This window comes from Anser cygnoides, chromosome 22, assembly GCF_040182565.1.
Source record: "Anser cygnoides isolate HZ-2024a breed goose chromosome 22, Taihu_goose_T2T_genome, whole genome shotgun sequence".
In the NCBI taxonomy this organism is placed as follows: domain Eukaryota; kingdom Metazoa; phylum Chordata; class Aves; order Anseriformes; family Anatidae; genus Anser; species Anser cygnoides.
In genome coordinates, this window is record NC_089894.1 from 6,877,555 (window position 1) to 6,895,480 (window position 17,926).

A 17,926-nucleotide genomic window follows, 5' to 3' on the forward strand; every position below is an offset into this window, starting at 1 on the left:
AGCTGCGCAGCAGCAGCGGGGGTTTATTGCCGGCACCAGGGGACCCATCCCCAGCCACCGGTGCTCTCCCGGTGCCGGTGCTCAGGGCTGGTCCCCGCCGTCTTCATCGGGGCCGAAGACGAAGTCGTGCATGGCCCGCACGTAGTCAGAGCCGTCGGGGCTGGCCAGCTTCAGGCGCGCCAGCGGGGCGAAGAGCTGGGTGGTGACGCAGCGCAGGGGTGGGCAGGGGGTGCCGATGGCATCCAGGAACACCTGGCACCGCAGAGGGCTCAGCCCCGGCCCCGAGCCCCCATCCCGTCCCATCCCATCCCATCCCATCCCATCCCATCCCATCCCATCCCATCCCATCCCATCCCCATCCCCAACCCCAACCCCATCCCCAACCCCATCCCATCCCCATCCCCAACCCCATCCCATCCCCATCCCCATGCCATCCCCAACCCCATCCCATCCCCATCCCCATCCCATCCCCATCCCCATCCCCATGCCATCCCTATCCCCAACCCCATCCCATCCCCATCCCCATCCCCATCCCATCCCATCCCATCCCATCCCCATCCCATCCCATCCCCATCCCAGCCCAACCCATCCCCATCCCCATCCCCATCCCCATCCCATCCCCATCCCCATCCCCATCCCCATCCCCATCCCCATCCCCATCCCCACCCTACCTGCAGCACCTCCTCCACCTCCTGGGCCGCGTCGCGGAAGAGGCCGCGGCAGTGCCGCAGGTAGCGGCGGTAGAGGCGCTGCGTGTCGGCGTCCAGCCCCTGCAGCTCGCTGCCCTCGGGGTCGGCGCGCTGCAGGTTCTGCAGGAAGCCCGTGCGGACCGGCCCGCACTCCACCAGCGTCACGCTGCGGGAAGGAGCAGCCCCACGGGGGGGGGCCGTCAGCCCCGAGCCCCTCCGGCCGCAGGCTTCGCGCCCCTTCCCCGCGCCGCCGCCGCCACTCACTGGATGTTGAAGGGCCGCAGGACGACGGCCAGGCTCTCGCACAGCCCCTCCACGGCGAATTTGCTGGCGCAGTAGATGGAATTGAAGGGCACCCCTGGGGCAGAGCGGCGTTTTGAGAGCCAGGCTCCCCCCCCCCCCCCCGAGCCCCCCCCCAGGCAGCGCCCACCTTGCAGCCCCCCGACGCTGCCGGTGACGAGGATCCTGCCGGCCCTGCGGCGCTTCATGGCGGGCAGGAAGGCCTGGATGGTGCGGATGGCCCCGAAGAGGTTCACCTCGAACACCGTCCTCATGGCCTGCTCGGTGCACGTCTCCAGGGGGCCCATCAGGCCCACCCCCGCGTTGCACACTGCCGGGGCACGGCCCCCGTGAGCTGGGCACCCTCAGCACCAGGCCGGTGGATTGGGGACGGGGACACGGGGACCAAACCCCACTCCTCCTCCCTGCACCCCAAAACCCATCCCACCCCATCCTTAGGGCTGCAGCGCCCCCCAGCCCCACGCGGGACCGCCTTGGCTCATCCTATTATTTGGCACCCGGTCCCGGCTGATCCCCGGGGAGCCCCCCGGGGGGGGGGGGGGGCAGGGAGAACCGTACCCAGCACGTCCAGCCGCTGCCCCAGCACCCGGCGCGTGGCGGCGGCCAGCGAGCGCGGGTCGGTGACGTCCAGCTGCAGCAGCTCCAGCGTTTCGGGGCAGCCGCCCCCCAGCCGCTCCCGCAGCCGCTCGCCCTTGGCCAGGTCGCGCATGGTGGCGAACACTGGGGGAGAGAGCGGGGCCACGGGGCAGCGCAGGGACCAGCGGGGGGAGAACCCCTTGGTGCCGGGCCCCCCGCGGTGCCGGGATCCCCGCGGCGCAGCATCGCCCCTTTACCTTTGAACCTGCGAGCAGGATCGGCTGCCAGGCGGGCGGCCAGCCCCAGCCCGATGCCCGAGGAGCAGCCGGTGATCAGCACCGCGGTTTGCTCCATGGGCACCGCGGTTTGCTCCATGGGCACCGCGGCAGTGCCGGGCCCGGGGGGGCTGCGCTGTTTAAAAGGGCTGGGCAGGGGCCCCCTCCCCCCCTCTTCCCCTCCGTGTTTTGTCTGCCCGCTTATCTCAAGGCCCCTCCACCTGCCTCCCTCTGCCTTGATGCTGGTGCAGCTGCCGAGATAAAGACCCCGCGGCGGAGCCAGGATCCCACCCTGGGGAGGAGGCGCGGGGGCACCAGGGGAAGGCAGCCCCCGAGCTCCACACCAGCCGGGGACAGCCCCGAGCAGCAGCCCCACAGCTGGCCGCGCTTTCTTCCCCCTCAGGGGAAAAAAATCTCAGCAGCGAGCTGCTCCCTTGCCAAATTTCAAACAAATTGCACGCTGGGGAGAAGCGGAGGAACCTGACAGCACTCAGTGTCCAAGCCTTTAATAGCTCTGCAGGCTGGAGCCCCCACCCTGCCTGGGGCCAGAGAGACCCAGGGCCATGCAGCCTCGGCCCGAGCCCCAGCGAGGGGAGGAAAAGGCACAGAAAAAGCCCGGCCTGAGGAGCCCAGCCCCAGCATCACCGCAGAAAACTGCCAAGGCTCCTTCAGTGCCACAGGAACCAAGCTGGGCAGCTGGCCACCCCACCAGGAGGGGAGCCAGGGGGCACAAGCCATGGGGCAAGGCTGGCTCCCTGCTGCTTGGCCAGGTGCTTGTCCTGGGGGGGGCCATGCCAGCCCCTGTGTCCGTTTGTCCTCTGTCCATCTGCACCGTCCCAGGTCCCACCGAGTGGCCAGCGGGGCAGCAGAGAGCCCTGCCTCCTTGCTCCGTGCTGTGGGGCAGCTCAGCTCCAGTGGGGCGGGCGTGGGGCAGCCGGGGGGGCTGTCAGGGCTGAGCACGGCGCAGCACCGGTCCCTGCAGCACAGCCCAGCACCGGCCCCGGAGCACAGCCTGCCCCACAGCTGGCCGCCAGCCCCCTCCGGGGCTCATCCTGCCCCCACAAAGTACACAGCCTGGTCCCAGCAGGGCTCTGCGTCTTCATTCCAGCACCACTGGGACTTGGCGATCAGGAAGGGACACGGCGATCAGGCGAGGAGCTGCGGGAGCCTCGACGTGCGAGGATGCGGGGTCTCTGCCCTCCCTCCTGGGGGAGGCTCCGAGAGGCACGGCCCCAAATCACGCTGGCCCAGCCCGGCTCCGCTTCATGGCCCCGGGGTAGTATTTGAGGAAAAGCTTCCTGGAGATCTCCAGCGTGTCGCCGACGGGCGTCGTAGGGTAACGCTTCTTGTTGTAGATGAAGCCCCTCTCCACCTGGAAGACAGCCTGGTTGAACTGGTCCTGGTGGAAGGGGCTGCCCGAGTTGAGGCTCTCCACCAGGAGAGAGACGAAGAGGCTCCAGCGCACGCCGTAATAATCCAGCACCAGCCCCCCCAGCTGCTTGTTGGCGTAATCCAGGATGTTCCCGCTCGGCCCCCAGAGCGTCACCTGGTTGCGGGCGTTCATCTCGTACAGCTCGGCCTCCCGGTCGCTCGTGGCCGCGGCGCGGGCGCTCTCCAGCCAGCGGCCCAGGAGGAAGAGGCCGTGGCTGGAGAGGAGGCTGTCGAGCTCGGGCAGCAGGTCGTACACCAGCACGCCGCCGGCCGTCAGCAGCTCCGGCAGCGCTCGGCTCTGGAAGGCGCCGCGGATGCTCAGGTAGTAGTCGCCCACCAGCTGCTGCACCGCCTGGCGCGTGACGTCCACCAGGTCGTAGCGGTAGGTGAGGCTGGAGCCCAGCGCGGCGCCGGCGCTCAGCAGCAGCCTCCAAGCCTCGTAGACGTCGCTGGCGTTGTACCAGAGCTGCACGTCCATGTGCAGGGACGGGCGGCGCACCAGCGGGCTGCGGTTGTGGTTGACGCAGACGCCCGTGCAGTTGTAGGCGCTGCGGAGGAGCAGGCGCCAGGCGGAGGCGGCGGCGGCGTTGGGGGCGCCGTAGCGGCGCTGGGCGTAGCGGGACACCCAGGCGGGGAGGTCGAGGGGCTCGTGGCGCCAGCCCAGCTCGTTCATCAGCTCGTACACCACGTCGTTCTGCTCGATGCCCTCGGGCGCCAGCCCCGTGCCCACCATGGTGGAGTTGGGGAAGCGGCGAGCCTCGAAGGGGCCGCGGTTGATGGCCTCCACGGTGCCGAAGAGGCCGTGGTTGCCGCCGAAGTTGTGCAGCATGCACCAGATGAAGGGCTGCCCGTAGAAGGACTCCGTCCACGGGTAGACGGGCTTGGACTCGGCAAAGAGGTCGAGGACGATCATCCTGCCCAGGGGCACGCCGTGCAGCAGCGCCCGCACCTGCGCCGGCTGCCAGAAGTCCGGCTGGTGCTGGAAGAGCCAGCCCTGCATCAGCCACAGCGCCTCGGGGTCGGCTGGGGACGGAGACACGGGGTGAGGCATGGGGAGCACCCCCAGACCCCACTGCCACCCTCTTACGGAGGGCTTTGGGGGTCTGCCCGAGCTCAGTGCCCCCCACGCGGCCCCGGCCCGGACCCACCTCCCGTCATTGACCTGAAGACGGCGTTGCTGACCCTCGAGAGGTACGCGGGGTCGGAGGACAGCGGGCTCATCTCGTTGAAGGTGTCGGCGCTGTAGATGTGGTCGGTGCCGAACTCCCTGATCAGCTCCTTCAGGAAGAGGGTGCCGATCACCTGGAACATGGGGTCCTCGGGGTCCAGCAGGTAGGTGCAGGAGTAGGTGCAATCAAAGTGGCTCCAGCCCCCGAGGCGAGTGGCGTTCACACGCGGGAAGACCCTGAGCCGGAGGGCAGGGACGGGGATCAGAAGCAGGATGGGAGCACGCACTGGGCACGCTGCGCGGGAGCCCTCAGGGGTGCCCGGTGCTGCCCGAAGGTGGGACCCGGAGCCAGGACCCGCTGGGCAGGGAGCTCAAGGACCTTTGGGGTCTGCGAGCGCAGCCCCACGTACCGGAGAACCCCCTGCGGCACGTGGCCCGCGAAGGCCGGCAGCACCGTGATCATCCCCAGCGAGCGCATCCTCTCCACGATCCTGTACTGGGAGAGAGGAAGAGGAGGGAGGAAGACGAGCAACGGGAGAGGAGCCCCGGGCCCTACGGGGGAGTTTCTGGGCACCGGGGGAAAGAAACTCGCACCCAGCACCACCCCAGCACGGCGGAGCAGGATGACATCCCCCCTCCGGTACCTGCAGGTAGAGCTGCTTGAGGTGCCAGGCGCGTGGCAGCGGCCCTGCCCAGCCGTGGAGGTTCCCCAGGCGGTTCCACGCCAGGAACGCCGGCCCCGTGAAGTAGGCGTCGATCTCCGACTGGTTCAGACCCAGGGACAGGTAGACCTGCGGGCAGCCCGGCCGTCAGCTCCCCCCTGCCCGACGCCCACCACGGCCCCGTTGCAGCCCCCCGGCCCCGGGGGATACTCCACCCGCTGCCAGACGAACTCCTGCCCCACGAAGGCCAGCGCCAGGTTGATGCCGCTCAGCGCCATCCAGTCGATCTCCCGCTCCCAGCGCGCCCAGTCCCACCAGGCGTAGGAGTAGCTGTGGGTGCAGACGTTCTGGTAGTAGCGGTACCTGGGGCAGAACGAAGGGGTGCTGACAGAAGGACGGAGGGGGGGGCCCCGGCCCCCCGCTGCCTCCCCCGTTACGTAAGGGCGAGAGCCTTTTGTCCCGGGCTAACGAGGTGTGAGCGGTGCCCGGCTCCGTGCCCGAGCTGGCACGGACGGGCTGACCCGTGGCACGAACGGCACCAGCGGAGCCCCCCTCGTACGGACGTCAGCAGCACCGGGGGGAGCCGGGACAGGAACAGAGCCCCCAGGGTGCCCCCACGCCCAGGGGACCAGTGCGTTAATGGGGTCCCCAAGGCCCCCACACACCGGCAGCACTCGGTGCGTTAACGGAGCCCCGTGCACCGGTAGCATTTGGGAGACCTGGTGCATTAACGGAGCCCCCGGTGCCCCCCCTGCACCCAGTGCTGTAACAGAGCCCATGGGAGCCCCATAAATGGGTAGCACCGGGGAGCCCGGTGCATTAACGGAGCTCCCGGTGCCCCCCTGCACCTTCAGCACCCAGAGCAGTAACAGAGCCCCCTGGGAGCCCCATGAACCGGTAGCATCAGGGAGCCCGGTGCATTAACGGAGCACCCCCGGGTGCCCCCAGATAGCCCCCGGCATAGCAGCACGGGGGAGCCCGGTGCACTAACGGAGCCCCCAGCACCCGGTGCATTAACAGAGCCCCCAGTAACTCCCACACACCAGCAGCACCAGGCAGCCCGGTGCAGTAATGGAGCCCCCAGCACCCAGTGCGTTAACGGAGCCCCCGGTGCCCCCCCTGCACCTTCAGCACCCAGGGCAGCAACGGAGCCCCGGGAGCCCCGTGCACCGGCAGCACCGGGGCGCCTGGTGCAGTAACGGAGCCCCCCCGTACCCCCCACACCGCCACCCCCCGGGACCCAGGCACACCGCCACCCCCGTCCCGTGCCCTCCCGTCCCGCCCCGTCCCGGTGCGCGGCCCCGGTACCGGTTGGGGGTGGCGACGCGGATCTCTGCCGGTACCCGCGGCAGGGGCTCGGGCAGGCGGAGCTGCGCCCCGGCCCACGAGAGGTGGCAGCCGCAGAAGTCCCGCAGGTAGCGGTACAGCCCGGCGGCGGCCGCCACGCCGCTGGAACCGGTCACGGCCACGGCCACGGCGGCACCGGGAGGCGACAGCAGCCGGTACGCGTCGGGGCCGCCCGCCGCCAGCGTCCCGTCCACCGACAGCGCCACGGCGGCGGCGGCCCGGGGGCCGAGGAGGCGCCGAGCCAGGGCCCGCACCGCCGCCTCCTGCCGCCGCTCCGGTACCGGGGCCCGCACCGCCGCCAGCAGCGCCGCCAGCGCCGCCACCCGCAGCGGCCCCGCCATGGCCGCGCTGCCTGGCCCTGAGCGACGTCCCGCTCGGCCAATCCGCGCCGCCGGCTGAGGGGCGGGGCCGCGGCGCGGCCAATCGGAGAGAAGGGGGGCCGGGGTGGGGCCGGGGAGATGGGCGGGGCGGGGAGGTGGGCGGGGTCAAGGCTGAGGGTGTGGCGGCGGTGGGCGTGGTCAAGGGAGGTGGGCGTGGCCACGGGAATGGGCGTGGCTACGAGTGGGCGTGGTCATGGCGGTGGGCGTGGTCACGGCGGCGAGTGCGGTCATTGCAATGGGCGCGGGCGTGGCAGTGGGTGTGGTCGCGGCACTGGGCGTGGTCATGAAGGGGGCGTGGTCATTAAAGGGGGCGTGGTCATTAAAGGGGGCGTGGTCATCAAAGGGGGCGTGGTCATGAAGGGGGCGTGGTCGCGGCAGTGGGCGGGGCCCGAGCATCCTCCCCGGTGCCGGTACCGGCGCTGGGTGCCCGCACCGGCCCCGCTCCGCCCTGCCCCGCCCGGTGCCCGGTACCCGGTGGGGCCGGGGCCGGGGCCGTGGTGCGGGCGCCCCGCGGGCACCCCCGGGGCTGGGCACCCCCGGGAGAGGCGGAACCGGCACGGTCCCGGTCCCGGTCCCGGTCATCCCCGCTCGTCCCCCGCCTCTCCCCGCGGAGCCCCCCCCCGGTCCCCGCGGCTCCCCGGCCGGGCGCTGCTCCGGGACCCCGGGACCCGCGGCGGGGCGGGGGAGGGCCCGGCCGCGGGGCCGCCCCCCCGGGGGAGGAGGGAGCGCGCTCCGGCTGCGCTTTCCCCCCCCCCCCCGTTGCGCCGGGAGCCGCGGGCCCGGGCGCAGCGGCCGTGCCGTTCCCGGGGCAGGATGAGCCGCCCGGGGATGCTGGCCGGGCCCCGGAGCCCGATCCGCACCGAGCCCTTCGGAGAGGGCTTCGCGCTGCTGGGCGGGGAGCTGGGCAGGTAGGAGCGGGTGGGGGCGCACCGGGGCGTGGGGGCACGGGTAGGGGTGCGGGGGGTGCGGGGGGTGCGGGGGGCGTGGGGGCTGGGGGGTGCTGGGGGGTGCTGGGGGGAGCAGCAGGGTGCAGGGGGGTGCAGCGCAGGTGCAGCAGGGGTGTAGCAGGGACGCAGCAGGGTGCTGGGGGGGGTCAGATGCAGGGGGGATGTAGGGGGCACAAATGCAGGGGGGACGCAGCACGGGTGTGGGGGGGGGCACAGCAGAGTTGCAGCAGGGGTGCGGGGGGGACGCAGCGGGGTGCGGGAGGCTGAGATGCACCAGGGACGCTGCAGGGTCCTGGCAGCCCGGACGGGCAGGAGCTGGGCTCGGGGCTCAGCTGGGGCCGAGGGGCAGCCCCGGGACCCTCCCCACACCCGCGCTGGGTGCCCAGGCTTTGGGGCAGGGGGGGTCCGGCCTGCAAAGGGGCAGCAAAGGGCCCGGCACCCCGTGCGTCCTGCCCCCCCGCACCCTCCTGGGCACCTCGCTCAGCCCCAACCCCGCCGGTGGAAGGGCTGAGAGCCAGCCCGGGGGCTGCCGGAGGGGCACATAGCAGGGGGGACCCCTCGGCTGGCACCCCCCCGGGTGGCCGCAGCGGTTCCCACCAGCGCAGGAAGCGTTTGCCAAGAGCCTGCGGTGTCGTCACCACCTGCGGGGCCTCGGGCCGGCATCGCCTCTGCTCTTCTGAGAATCCACCCCCGGTTCCCCATTTCTCTGGGGAGGGGGACAGGTCCCAGCCCTACAACTGGGGGCACCGAGGGTGCCGGGGCTCTGCCCGCAGCGGGGGTCCTGGGGTTCTCCAGTGCCCCCCAGGGACCCGCAGGCAGCTGGGTCCTCTCCTGCCCGGTGCCCTGTTCCTGGCAGTGCCGCGTGCTCGAGCTGCGACCGGCAGCGTGCTTCCACGCACCCCTGCACACCGTGCCCTCCCCAAAGCCCCGGAGGCCTCCGCGCTGCTCGCACCGATGCCGAAATTTTGGGGCCAGCAGCTGCGGAATTGCCATTTTGGGTACGCCTGCGCTTCCTGTGGCAGGTGAGAGGCAGGGGCTGGGGGCCCCGCAGCGCCTCGCTCAGCAGCGCCGTGTGGTTTCTGCCGGGCTGACGGAGCCGGGTCTGTGCTTTCCGGTGGCAGAGAGGGAGGCCGAGCCTCCCAGGTGGCCCCGCAGCTGAGGCCTGCTGGCTCGTGACACTTGTGGCTGCGAGGACTGGCACCTCTGAACCACTGGAGGGGCCCTAGGGGGCATGGGGTGGCTCGTGGGTTGATGGCCCTCCCGCAGCACCGGGTCCTGCGTGGGCAGCGGGGTCCCCGTGGGGCGCAGCCTCTGATTTTCGGACGCGATGCCCCGCTCCATCGCCCCGAGCAGTGATGCTGGACCCAGGGCCCGGGGGTCCCTGCTCGCCCCCATCCCCTGGGCGCCCCGCTGACGGCCCTCCCTGCGCAGGGGCAAGTTCGCGGTGGTGAAGAAGTGCGTGGAGAAGGCGACGGGCAGAGAGTTCGCCGCCAAGTTCCTGCGGAAGCGGCGGCAGGGCGAGGACTGCCGGCCCGACATCCTCCACGAGGTCGCGGTGCTGGAGATGGCGGCCGCCAGCCCCCACGTCATCGGCCTGCACGCCGTCTACGAGACGCCCCGCGAGATCGTCCTGGTGCTCGAGTGGTGAGTCCGGAGCCGGCGCTCGCCTGGGAAACACTTCCAGCCCCGCTTCTCACCCGGCCCCAGCCGCCAAGCCCCGGCCACATCCTGCCCGCAGAGCCGCGCTTGGCTGCCTCGCACGGCATCCCGGGGCTTTGCACCGGGCTCGTCCCCGGGGCCGTGCCCCCACCGGTGGCTGCGTGGGGTCCTTGCCCGCTCCGCCGGCCCCTCACCGCGTGGCTCCGCTCCCAGCGCCGCCGGCGGGGAGATCTTCCACCAGTGCGTGGCCGAGGAGGACGAAGCCTTCACCGAGAAGGACGTCGTGCGCCTGCTGCGGCAGATCCTGAGCGGCGTGGCCTTCCTGCACCGGCACGGCGTCGTCCACCTCGACCTCAAGGTACCGGCCCGGGGCTGGGGGCTGCGGGCAGGGGCTGGGGTGGAAGCAGGACCACGCTGATGCCGTCCCCTGCCCGTCAGCCCCAGAACATCCTGCTGACCCGCAGCAGCCCCCCGGGTGACATCCGCATCGTGGACTTCGGGCTCTCGCGGCGGGTGGATGCGGTGCAGGAGGTGCGGGAGATCCTGGGCACGCCGGAGTACGTGGGTAAGCGCCACGGTGGGGCCAATCCTGCACCGGGCTCTGCTGCCCTGGGCCCCTCTGAGCTCCCCCCTTGCTCCCTGCAGCTCCAGAGGTCCTCAGCTACGAGCCCATCAGCACGGCCACCGACATGTGGTAAGGGGCATCCGCACACCCCGACCCTGCTGGGAAGCGCCGCGGTCGCCTGCGTCCTCCGTGGGAGCTGGGCTGAGCTCTTGGGGATGGCTTGGGGGAAGCCGCATCGTGCTGGTGACGCCCCCGCGGTCCCAAACCAGCACGTCCCTGGGTCCCCGTGAGGTTCAGGCTGCAGCCGTGCCCCCCGGCTCAGCGCCCGCTCTCCGCAGGAGCGTGGGGGTGCTGACCTACGTCATGCTGACGGGCGAGTCGCCCTTCCTGGGGGACAGCAAGCAGGAGACGTTCCTCAACATCGCCCAGGTGAACGTGCGGTACCCGGCCGAGCTCTTCCAGGGCATCTCCCTGCTGGCCGTCGACTTCCTCCGCTCGCTGCTCATCCGGGACCCCAGGTACCCGCCCGGGCATCACGGCCGGAGCCACGGGGCTGGGGGAGCCGTGGGGCCACGGTGACCGTCCCCCCTCTGCCCGCAGGGAGCGGGCGCAGGCCCAGCAGTGCCTCCAGCACCCCTGGTTGGCCCCGGGGCCGGACGCGGCCATCGGGCTGGCAGCGTCGGAGCAGGCGGAGGAGGACGCGGAGCCCCCGGTTGGCCCCGAAGGAGACGAGGAGCTGGTGCTGGTGGCCTCCTGCACGCTGCGCTGCCCCTGCCCGCAGCCCGGGGAGGCTGAGCCGGGGGGGAAACCGGTGCTGGCCCCCCGGGAAGTGGCCCGGGAAGTGCTGAGCTGAGCGCGGCCGTGCCACCGGGCAGCAGCAGCTCGGACGTTGGGTACGGCCAGCGGGGCTTGGCTGGGAACCGGAGTCCCGGTGAGGGCAGTGCCGGTAGCCCCAAACCGGAGGAGCCCCGGGAGCGGGCCCCGGGGGGGCTCAGCACCGGGGTGCTCGGCCTGCAGCTGCTTGGAGCAGCTTTGCCATAGGATGGCCCCGAGGAGGGGGCTCGGGGCGGGGGGCTCGGGGCTTTGCTTGCTGCGCTGCTGGGCACAGCCACGGGGGAGGCACCGGGGGCCTGCCCAGCCCCGGCGCCCGGGGGCTGCGGGGGGGTGGGGGGGGGGTCCCGGGACCGGGACCAGGACCGGGGGAGCTCCCGGGGCTTCGTCTGCAGCCGTGGGAGCGCCGGGGCTGGCCGCGGTGCCCGCATTGTTCTGGTTCTCATAAATAAAGGTGACGTTTTCTACCCCGCCGGCTCCACGCCCGGGAGCTGAGCCGGGCTGCGGCGGTACCGGGCCGGGAGGGGGGCACCGGCACCGGGGCACCGGGACCGGCACCGAGCGGGGCTGGGGGGCAGCCGTGCAGCGGGAGCCCCCGAGCAGGGGCAGCTCCGGCCTGAAGAGGGCACTGCGAGACCGGGCAGCGGGCGGGGGAAGCGGCCCGAGCCCCCCCCCCCCCCCTCCGAGCCCCGGGGCCACCGGGCGGGGGACCGGGGCCTGCCCCGCTGCCCTGCCCGGGGCGGGGGAGGCTTCGGCCGGCCCCGGGGGTCGGGGAGAAGACGGATTTGGATTGCAGGCGAGGAGCTCGCTCTGGGAGCGGTGCGAGGCAGCAGGGGAAGGGGTGAAAGGGGAGAGCAGCCCCTGGACACAGCTGGCACCCCGAGCAGCGGGGGAACCCCCTCCCTGCATGGGGCAGGCAGCCGCCAGCTCCAGGGACAAATTCAGGCTGCCCAACCCCGCTCCTTGCCCTCCCTGATCCATTAGGAGACGGGAAGCACAGCAAGCTGCAGCAGCTTCGGAAACACAATCAACCCAAAACCCCACGGCAACCTCCCTTCCGCTCCTCCTGCGCATTTGGAAAAAAAAAACCCGCAGGCAGCTCCAAGCCTGCAGGAAAGGCCTGAGTAAACACGGCCCGGGGGGCTCTGTCCTGGAGCAGAGGGTGTTTGCCTCAGCCCCATTGGAAGGGCATCCGCAAAAACCGGGTTTAATCGAGGTTTAGTTTGTAATTCCTGCGTCCGTGCTTGTTTCAGCGAGTTAGCAGGGATTTAGCGGGGCGGGGAGCAGCCGAGGCAGCCCTGCTGTGCCCCAGCTGGCCTCGGTTCAGGCTGGGCACCGGGGCTTGAAAAGCACGGAGACATTCCAGCCGAGGCACAGGCATGCTGCTCTCATTTTACAGGCCTGCTCTCTCATCCCCTCTCTTCCTAGCGGCCGCCAAGGTGACAGAAAAACCCAGAGCAGGAAGGTTTAAGGGCCCCGCTCTCCCCCAAAGCCTCCCCAGCACCAGGGGGAGGAAACAAGGAGAGGCCACACCAGAGGTAGTGCAGTTAGTTTAATTTATAGTGACCATCGGCAACACGTTCCGCCTGGGCAGGACTGCTGTCGCTGCTCCAGCTGCATTTTGATTTTGGCTTTCTGCAAACACCCTTGTAAACATACAGCAACGTCTGCCTGTAAACACAGCAGTGGCCCAGAAGGTGACGAAGCGCAGCTCCGCACGCACGCGTGACCCCACCTGCACCAAGTGCGCACACACTTTTCCCCTTTCCCCCATTGTTTTCAACAGCCCTGCGCTGCGTGGCCTTTCTTCTCCAGATCCAGGGTACGATGATTCTGGTTACTGTTCTGATCCGTCCATACATAAATACTCCAGATCCACTGTGACGATTAAAAACAATGAGTTTACACACAACACCGAGACACACATACACACCTCACTGCTCCTACAGCTACATCACGGTGAGGAGGGCAAGAAATCCCTCATCTTGCACAGGAGAAAAAGCAACGGCTGCAGTGGGGAATTACGGCAGAGACTCCATTGCCATGGAGACTTTTTTAGGAAGACCCTTTGGGGAAGACCCAGCCTCTCTTCTCCCTCGAAGGCCCTCTTAGACCATGAGCGTACCATCGCCACGACGGCGTAGGCAGCGGTACCTCTGCTTCTGCAAAAGCTGCTCCCGCTGCTGTCACGTGCGCAAGGCGTTAGCTGGATGTGCCAGGACCTCCGAGGGCTTTGCAGCCCCAGGGCTTTGCTTTTAAATGAGAAAACCAAGACATCCCAACCGGTACTTGGCGGTATCCGAGTACAGCTGGACCACGTCCCCATTGTGCAGCAGCAGCCCCGCACAATGGGGACACGTGCCACAAGTGTAAGAAACACCAGAGCACTTCCCAACATACCCCACGTCTGTCCAAAAACCACCCCACCTCTCTCTCTGTCCATCTTTCCAGTCATGTTTTTAGGCTGATCTGTGCGGGCTGGCCCCAGGGCACCTGCTCACAGGCCTGGGTTAGCAGCAGCACGGCAGCAAAGCCCCCGTGCTCACCAGACTCCAGAAAGGAGCAGCAGAACCAGCCACAGAGCTTTGCCTGGGATATTTGAGCTCAGTTAAAGGAGCATCTCCTCTCCATGAAGGAGAGGAACCAGCTTTTTTTGTTTTTTTTCCCCTCAAGGTCAAGCCAGGCAAAGGTCAGGCGTTTCCCCATCCCTAGGGGGCACAGAGAACCACCCTACACTTAGCTGAGGCCCCTTGAGCCGTGCCCCTTTATCCCAGCACCTCAAGCCTTGTCCAGAGTTCAGAGAAGAGCTGAATCTCAGCAAAGGGTACGAGGTTGTTTTTGCAACATTGCACATGTGGAAGCACTGGAGGTAGGAGAAGCACACCCTGAACTGCCCATTGCTCATAATTTAATCAGAGGCAGAGACACGTAGATCCACATGTAAAGCTTCCTGTAAAAATCTCTTTTCCTGAGCAGCAAGCTTTATGCAAGCTGAAGTTGCCTTTTCTTCTCCGTGTGCTTTTATGCCCACTCAGCTGTAGCTGCATTTTTCTCATGCTGCCCTGCTAAGCCTGCCAGGAAGCTCACAACACGAGGAGGACACTACTACACACCACACTGACACTTCATGCACTTAGTATCTTCAGTGGTAAACTTAAGGAAGGAGCAGTTTCTTTGATCCAGTGTCACTCAGTACTCGGGAACGCCAAAGCTCTCGGCTTTGAAATTCCACGGTAACACTCGAGTCTGCTGCAATAAGTTATTTTCACTAGGGGAGGAGTACATGCAACTCAGACACACGGGACAGTACTAGCCGTAGATCACAGATGCTTAACACTGCTGGAGCAGAGGGATCTCTAGTCGTCAAACTTCCCTTCGCGGATGGTATCGAAGGAGAAGGGGAGGAACTTGAACCCAGTGCCAGTGTAGAACTTGTTCTGGAACTCAATCCTGCAAGAGAACAGAGCGATTGCTCGTTAGAAAGGCAGGTCTCATATGAGCTAGAGATTAGCAAGAACCCCATGAAAAAGTAGCTGTTTATTGACCATAAAAATAAGCCTTTAAAGAGGAAGAAGCAGGATTATGATGTACCACCTCTACTGGCACAAAAGCCAGTTTGTTTGATGTTTCTGGAACAGAGCACAGGAAAACTGTCAAGGTACTGATCCCAGCGCCACAGGCAATACGAAGGGCAACAAAAATAAGAACTCTTGAACCGTGGTATCACTTAGAAGCACCTAAAAACACCCAGCGTTTCCTACAAGATCACGTTACCAAAGTTCACATCTTCGCCACAACAAAGCTCAGTTGCACGGTGCTGGCTCCGACTTCCTCCATCGGCTGCTTCTGTTTATTTACTTAAGCATATTTGGTTTCTGCCCACATGACTCCTTCTCCCGAGCTCGAGATGTGCCTGTTGTCTGAAGCTGAACATTAACTTCGCCTTGTTTGCCTGCTTCCCCTTAATAAACTCCGTTTAAAAAAAGAATTATTCTCGAGAACTGTCCAATGGTCAGCAACAGCTAAATAGGGAGAGAGAAAAATAATCCCATGATTCACAACAAAAACAAGCACAGTGTTTCAGGAGCCTCATGAGCAACACTTTCCATTGCGTGGCCCGCTAAAAAACCTAAGTCTCTGCAGGAATCAAGCGGCAGCAAATTGTACAGCTGTTCTAGCACAATTCAGAATAAGTACAAAAAAACTCACTCTAATTATTTTTTTTCAAGTTTGAGAATCGTGGCGAGGTCCAAAGCCGATGGCATTTCAGCTGGCAAAAAGTGGTTTCTCAACAGAGCTCAGGAGTGAAACTCATAAAAAGAGCTTTTTGCTGATATGTTCTGCTGCCTGTTCATGCTGATAAGCAGAGAGTTCCCTGCAGAGGAATCCCTAGGATGAACAGGATTTTCCGTGTGGGAGGAAGGGCTCCTTGCCAGCATGCTCCAGTTTTTCAGGAACCCTGATAATCTCCATAAGTATCCTGTGACTAAGTGACTGTTCTGTAAGCAAAGGGAAATAAGAGGCAGACGGTTGGGTATCTGACTCACACAGAACCCACTGTAAATGAAATTTTAACCCCGATGATTAACTGTTCCAGCTGGCCCTGACATCCGAAAGCTCCGTTTGGACAGACTCGGTTACAACTGGCCACAACTGGATGCCCGCAGCTCAAGGAGAGGCTGTTGTAAGGTTAGAAAACCAGTGAAAAAGTTTAACCAAATTCCGCAGCTTCAACTGTGTGTTTTTCCTGCAATTGTCTCCAGAGCAGTGCCCAGAACCCAAGGTCCTCTTCTGACATTAGAAATTGCTGTTCCCAGGGTCACTCACTCTCATGCCCGCTAACTTTATTGCTAAACTTTGTACTGCCTCTCAGTGATCGAGTTCTGCAGAAGAATTTACTAGACAGCAGTGCGAAGTAAATAAACAGACCAGAGAAAGCTTTCTGGCGGTTTGCATCAAAGAAAACCCTCTCTTCAGCTTTTTTTGTAGCAACAGTTAAGCGTTTGCCGGACTGAAGTTGCAGGGATTTTCCAACCCGCTGGTCACAGAATAACCAAAGTGTTTGGAAAACCAGGCCGCTCACCGTCCCATCGGGAAGCAACTGCAGAGGCACCTGTTGAACAGGAAACCTAACTTGCAGTTAGCTCAAGTGCAAATTCCTGCTTGGTATTTATGTCCTTAAGGAGCGCGTCGATGCCCGAGCTGGCAGCGGCTCCGAGGGTAGCCTACGGCGCACCTTGCGGTACGAAGCGAGCAGGGTGTTCGTGTAGGTTGCTGTAGCCTCCCTTTCCCCAAAAGGACAGCAGTTTCGCATGCTGTGGGATCATTCCATCCTACACTTAGAGCAGATGGCCTTTTAGAGCAGTACTCTGCTGTTACGGTCACGCTAAAAGACATACCCTGGCTTATGACCTTTGTGAAGGAAAATAAATACATTTCTGGCAAGTGGGTGGGGAGCTGGGCTTTACTACTCCCCCGTCCGCTGGCTGGATTGCAAGTGGGATGCAGCCCCAGCACGCCCACGCCTCTCAGAGAGCAGCACTCCCCCTCGCTGGCTGCAGGCCACGAGCAATGCCAGGGCAGGGCAGGGCAGGGCCTGCCTCTCTTCTCAGTTTACAGCTGAGAACAGCCGTCTGCGAGGCACCACAGAACCGCTGCTTTTTATTTACTCCGCACGGTTGTTTGAGGCTGACCACGCTCGTGTTTGAAACCTATTTTGGTGTCGCCGCGCGGCCCCACAGCCTTTGGAACAAAGCGGGCTTTGTGCGAGCTCCCCACCTGCAGCTGCACCTAACGCCGTGCGAGCGGGGGGAATGCTTGGGATCCGTCTCGCTGCCTCCAAGGGACTCCGCTCATCCTTTGCCACCAGTTCACAGACCTTCCGACAGCTCAGGCAACGCATGGTAAAGAAAAATCACATTTATATCTGGCTCAAGTACACGGTGAAGTGCACACACCTCCCAGGGAAGCTGCTCATGCACTCAGGAAGGAGAAACCAGACTCAAAACCTTTAGCACCAGCAGACGGTCCTCTGTGCCTGCCAAACCTCTGCTCACACGTGCCTGGGAACCGCTCTCTCCACTCTGATGGACGTGGACTGAGGTGTGGGAGCTGAGACACACCGGGGTGACTAGAGCCAAGCCTGGACAACGGTTTGGCTGTGGCATTGGCAAGGGTAAAAACTCCCAACCCTGGAACTGAGCCTCCACATCAGTGATCTTTTATCACTCACCTGTCTCCTGCAGAGCAGCACAAACCCCGCTCTTTGCTGCTCTGAAATAACCCCATTTGCTTTGCATTATGCCTGCTGCTATCCATTCTTTTCAGCATGCTGAAATGGCCTGCTCTTGGGACGTATTCTAAGGAAAAGAGCTTCCAGATCCAAACCAAGCCTATAACCTTGCTTTACCAGGCAGTCACCTCCACCGAAACAACATTTCTGCATCAACTGATGATGCTGCGACCCAGCTTTGCATCCAGATACAACAGTCTCTTTTTGGGCAAAGTCTACGTTTGCTTTCATGAGAACTGCTGAGCAGCTTAAAAAAAAAAGTGAGATACAATAATGTAAGCAGAGATGTCAAGCTACCTTACCAAAAAACAAATACAATTTATATTTCAGAACAGGGATTTTGCAACGAGAGGAATTCACCACACAACATGGGCATAGCTCAGACTGCTACTGAGTTCCAGCAGACCTCTGATAAAGGAGACTGCGATCTTGGCAGCACTTGGAGTGCTTTCCTCCACCTCAAAATGCCCCAGAAGAACCCAGCCCGCAGAAAAAATGCTCGCTTTCTGAAAGAGCACGCAGCAAATCCTCCTCATTTGGGACCGATAGGCAGAGCTCGTGGAAAAATCTGTTCTTCCCACTGAGTGACTCCTCCTTTCCAGGAAGGCTGAGCCGCCCACACCTTCAGAATTCCAGATAGGTGACTCTTCTCCCAGAGCCACAAAACATGATCTGCTCTTCCCAGGACAGCTGCATTTGATCCTCCACCCCCCACCCTCTGAAAAGGAAACACCTAGCGCTGGAAACATACTGATTCCACGTTCAGAAGCAAAAAGGAATGTTAACAGCATGTTGTTTTTGAAC

General features: G+C 64.8%; 4 protein-coding genes across 17 annotated transcripts in view; 1 reads left to right on the forward strand and 3 right to left on the reverse strand.

Annotated features, from left to right (window-relative positions):
• Positions 1 to 3: 3 nt before the first annotated feature.
• Positions 4 to 2,190, reverse strand: HSD17B1 (hydroxysteroid 17-beta dehydrogenase 1). 3 transcript variants are annotated; one of them, XM_066981555.1, is made up of 6 exons: positions 1,823 to 2,190; positions 1,548 to 1,709; positions 1,120 to 1,299; positions 954 to 1,047; positions 672 to 855; positions 4 to 252 (listed from the first exon to the last, which is right to left on the reverse strand). In XM_066981555.1, the coding sequence occupies exons 1-6, from the start codon at positions 1,938 to 1,940 to the stop codon at positions 82 to 84; spliced, it is 909 nt and encodes a 302-aa protein (XP_066837656.1). In that variant the 5' UTR covers positions 1,941 to 2,190; the 3' UTR covers positions 4 to 81. The 3 variants fall into 3 exon arrangements, with proteins under 3 accessions (XP_066837656.1, XP_066837657.1, XP_066837658.1); XM_066981556.1 differs by lacking the exon at positions 1,548 to 1,709; XM_066981557.1 differs by lacking the exon at positions 1,120 to 1,299.
• A 140-nt stretch (positions 2,191 to 2,330) lies between these two features.
• NAGLU (N-acetyl-alpha-glucosaminidase) lies at positions 2,331 to 6,814 on the reverse strand. The gene is made up of 6 exons (XM_066981553.1): positions 6,410 to 6,814; positions 5,317 to 5,464; positions 5,084 to 5,230; positions 4,850 to 4,935; positions 4,420 to 4,676; positions 2,331 to 4,294 (listed from the first exon to the last, which is right to left on the reverse strand). The coding sequence occupies exons 1-6, from the start codon at positions 6,787 to 6,789 to the stop codon at positions 3,078 to 3,080; spliced, it is 2,235 nt and encodes a 744-aa protein (XP_066837654.1). The 5' UTR covers positions 6,790 to 6,814; the 3' UTR covers positions 2,331 to 3,077.
• Positions 6,815 to 7,306: 492 nt separating this feature from the next.
• Positions 7,307 to 11,297, forward strand: LOC106047992 (serine/threonine-protein kinase 17A-like). Of its 2 annotated transcripts, none has more exons than XM_066981730.1 (7): positions 7,307 to 7,736; positions 9,207 to 9,419; positions 9,648 to 9,792; positions 9,873 to 9,999; positions 10,080 to 10,128; positions 10,338 to 10,517; positions 10,600 to 11,297. In XM_066981730.1, the coding sequence occupies exons 1-7, from the start codon at positions 7,642 to 7,644 to the stop codon at positions 10,850 to 10,852; spliced, it is 1,062 nt and encodes a 353-aa protein (XP_066837831.1). In that variant the 5' UTR covers positions 7,307 to 7,641; the 3' UTR covers positions 10,853 to 11,297. The 2 variants fall into 2 exon arrangements, with proteins under 2 accessions (XP_066837831.1, XP_066837832.1); XM_066981731.1 differs by lacking the exon at positions 7,307 to 7,736 and adding an exon at positions 7,914 to 8,797.
• Positions 11,298 to 12,367: 1,070 nt separating this feature from the next.
• The window catches only part of ATP6V0A1 (ATPase H+ transporting V0 subunit a1), a 30,364-nt gene continuing 24,805 nt past the window's right edge, over positions 12,368 to 17,926 (reverse strand). For all 11 annotated transcript variants that reach the window (XM_048051812.2, XM_048051814.2, XM_048051813.2 and 8 more), the window contains one exon: positions 12,368 to 14,280. In XM_048051812.2, the coding sequence (XP_047907769.1) occupies positions 14,187 to 14,280 (94 nt within the window). In that variant the 3' untranslated portion in view covers positions 12,368 to 14,186. The remainder of the gene's footprint in view (positions 14,281 to 17,926) is intronic.

Excerpts from the sequence above, each read along its gene's own strand:
- HSD17B1 (XM_066981555.1), bottom strand. The coding sequence starts at position 1,940 with ATGGAGCAAACCGCGGTGCCCATGGAGCAAACCGCGGTGCTGATCACC. Across the intron at positions 856-953 it reads CTGCGGCCCTTCAACATCCA|CGTGACGCTGGTGGAGTGCG; the intron begins GTGAGTGGCGGC and ends TCCTTCCCGCAG. Across the intron at positions 253-671 it reads AGGTGGAGGAGGTGCTGCAG|GTGTTCCTGGATGCCATCGG; the intron begins GTAGGGTGGGGA and ends CTGCGGTGCCAG.
- NAGLU (XM_066981553.1), bottom strand. The coding sequence starts at position 6,789 with ATGGCGGGGCCGCTGCGGGTGGCGGCGCTGGCGGCGCTGCTGGCGGCG. Across the intron at positions 5,465-6,409 it reads CGCGTCGCCACCCCCAACCG|GTACCGCTACTACCAGAACG; the intron begins GTACCGGGGCCG and ends GTTCTGCCCCAG. Across the intron at positions 4,677-4,849 it reads GTGCCGCAGGGGGTTCTCCG|GGTCTTCCCGCGTGTGAACG; the intron begins GTACGTGGGGCT and ends CCTCCGGCTCAG.
- LOC106047992 (XM_066981730.1), top strand. The coding sequence starts at position 7,642 with ATGAGCCGCCCGGGGATGCTGGCCGGGCCCCGGAGCCCGATCCGCACC. Across the intron at positions 9,420-9,647 it reads ATCGTCCTGGTGCTCGAGTG|CGCCGCCGGCGGGGAGATCT; the intron begins GTGAGTCCGGAG and ends CTCCGCTCCCAG. Across the intron at positions 10,129-10,337 it reads AGCACGGCCACCGACATGTG|GAGCGTGGGGGTGCTGACCT; the intron begins GTAAGGGGCATC and ends CGCTCTCCGCAG.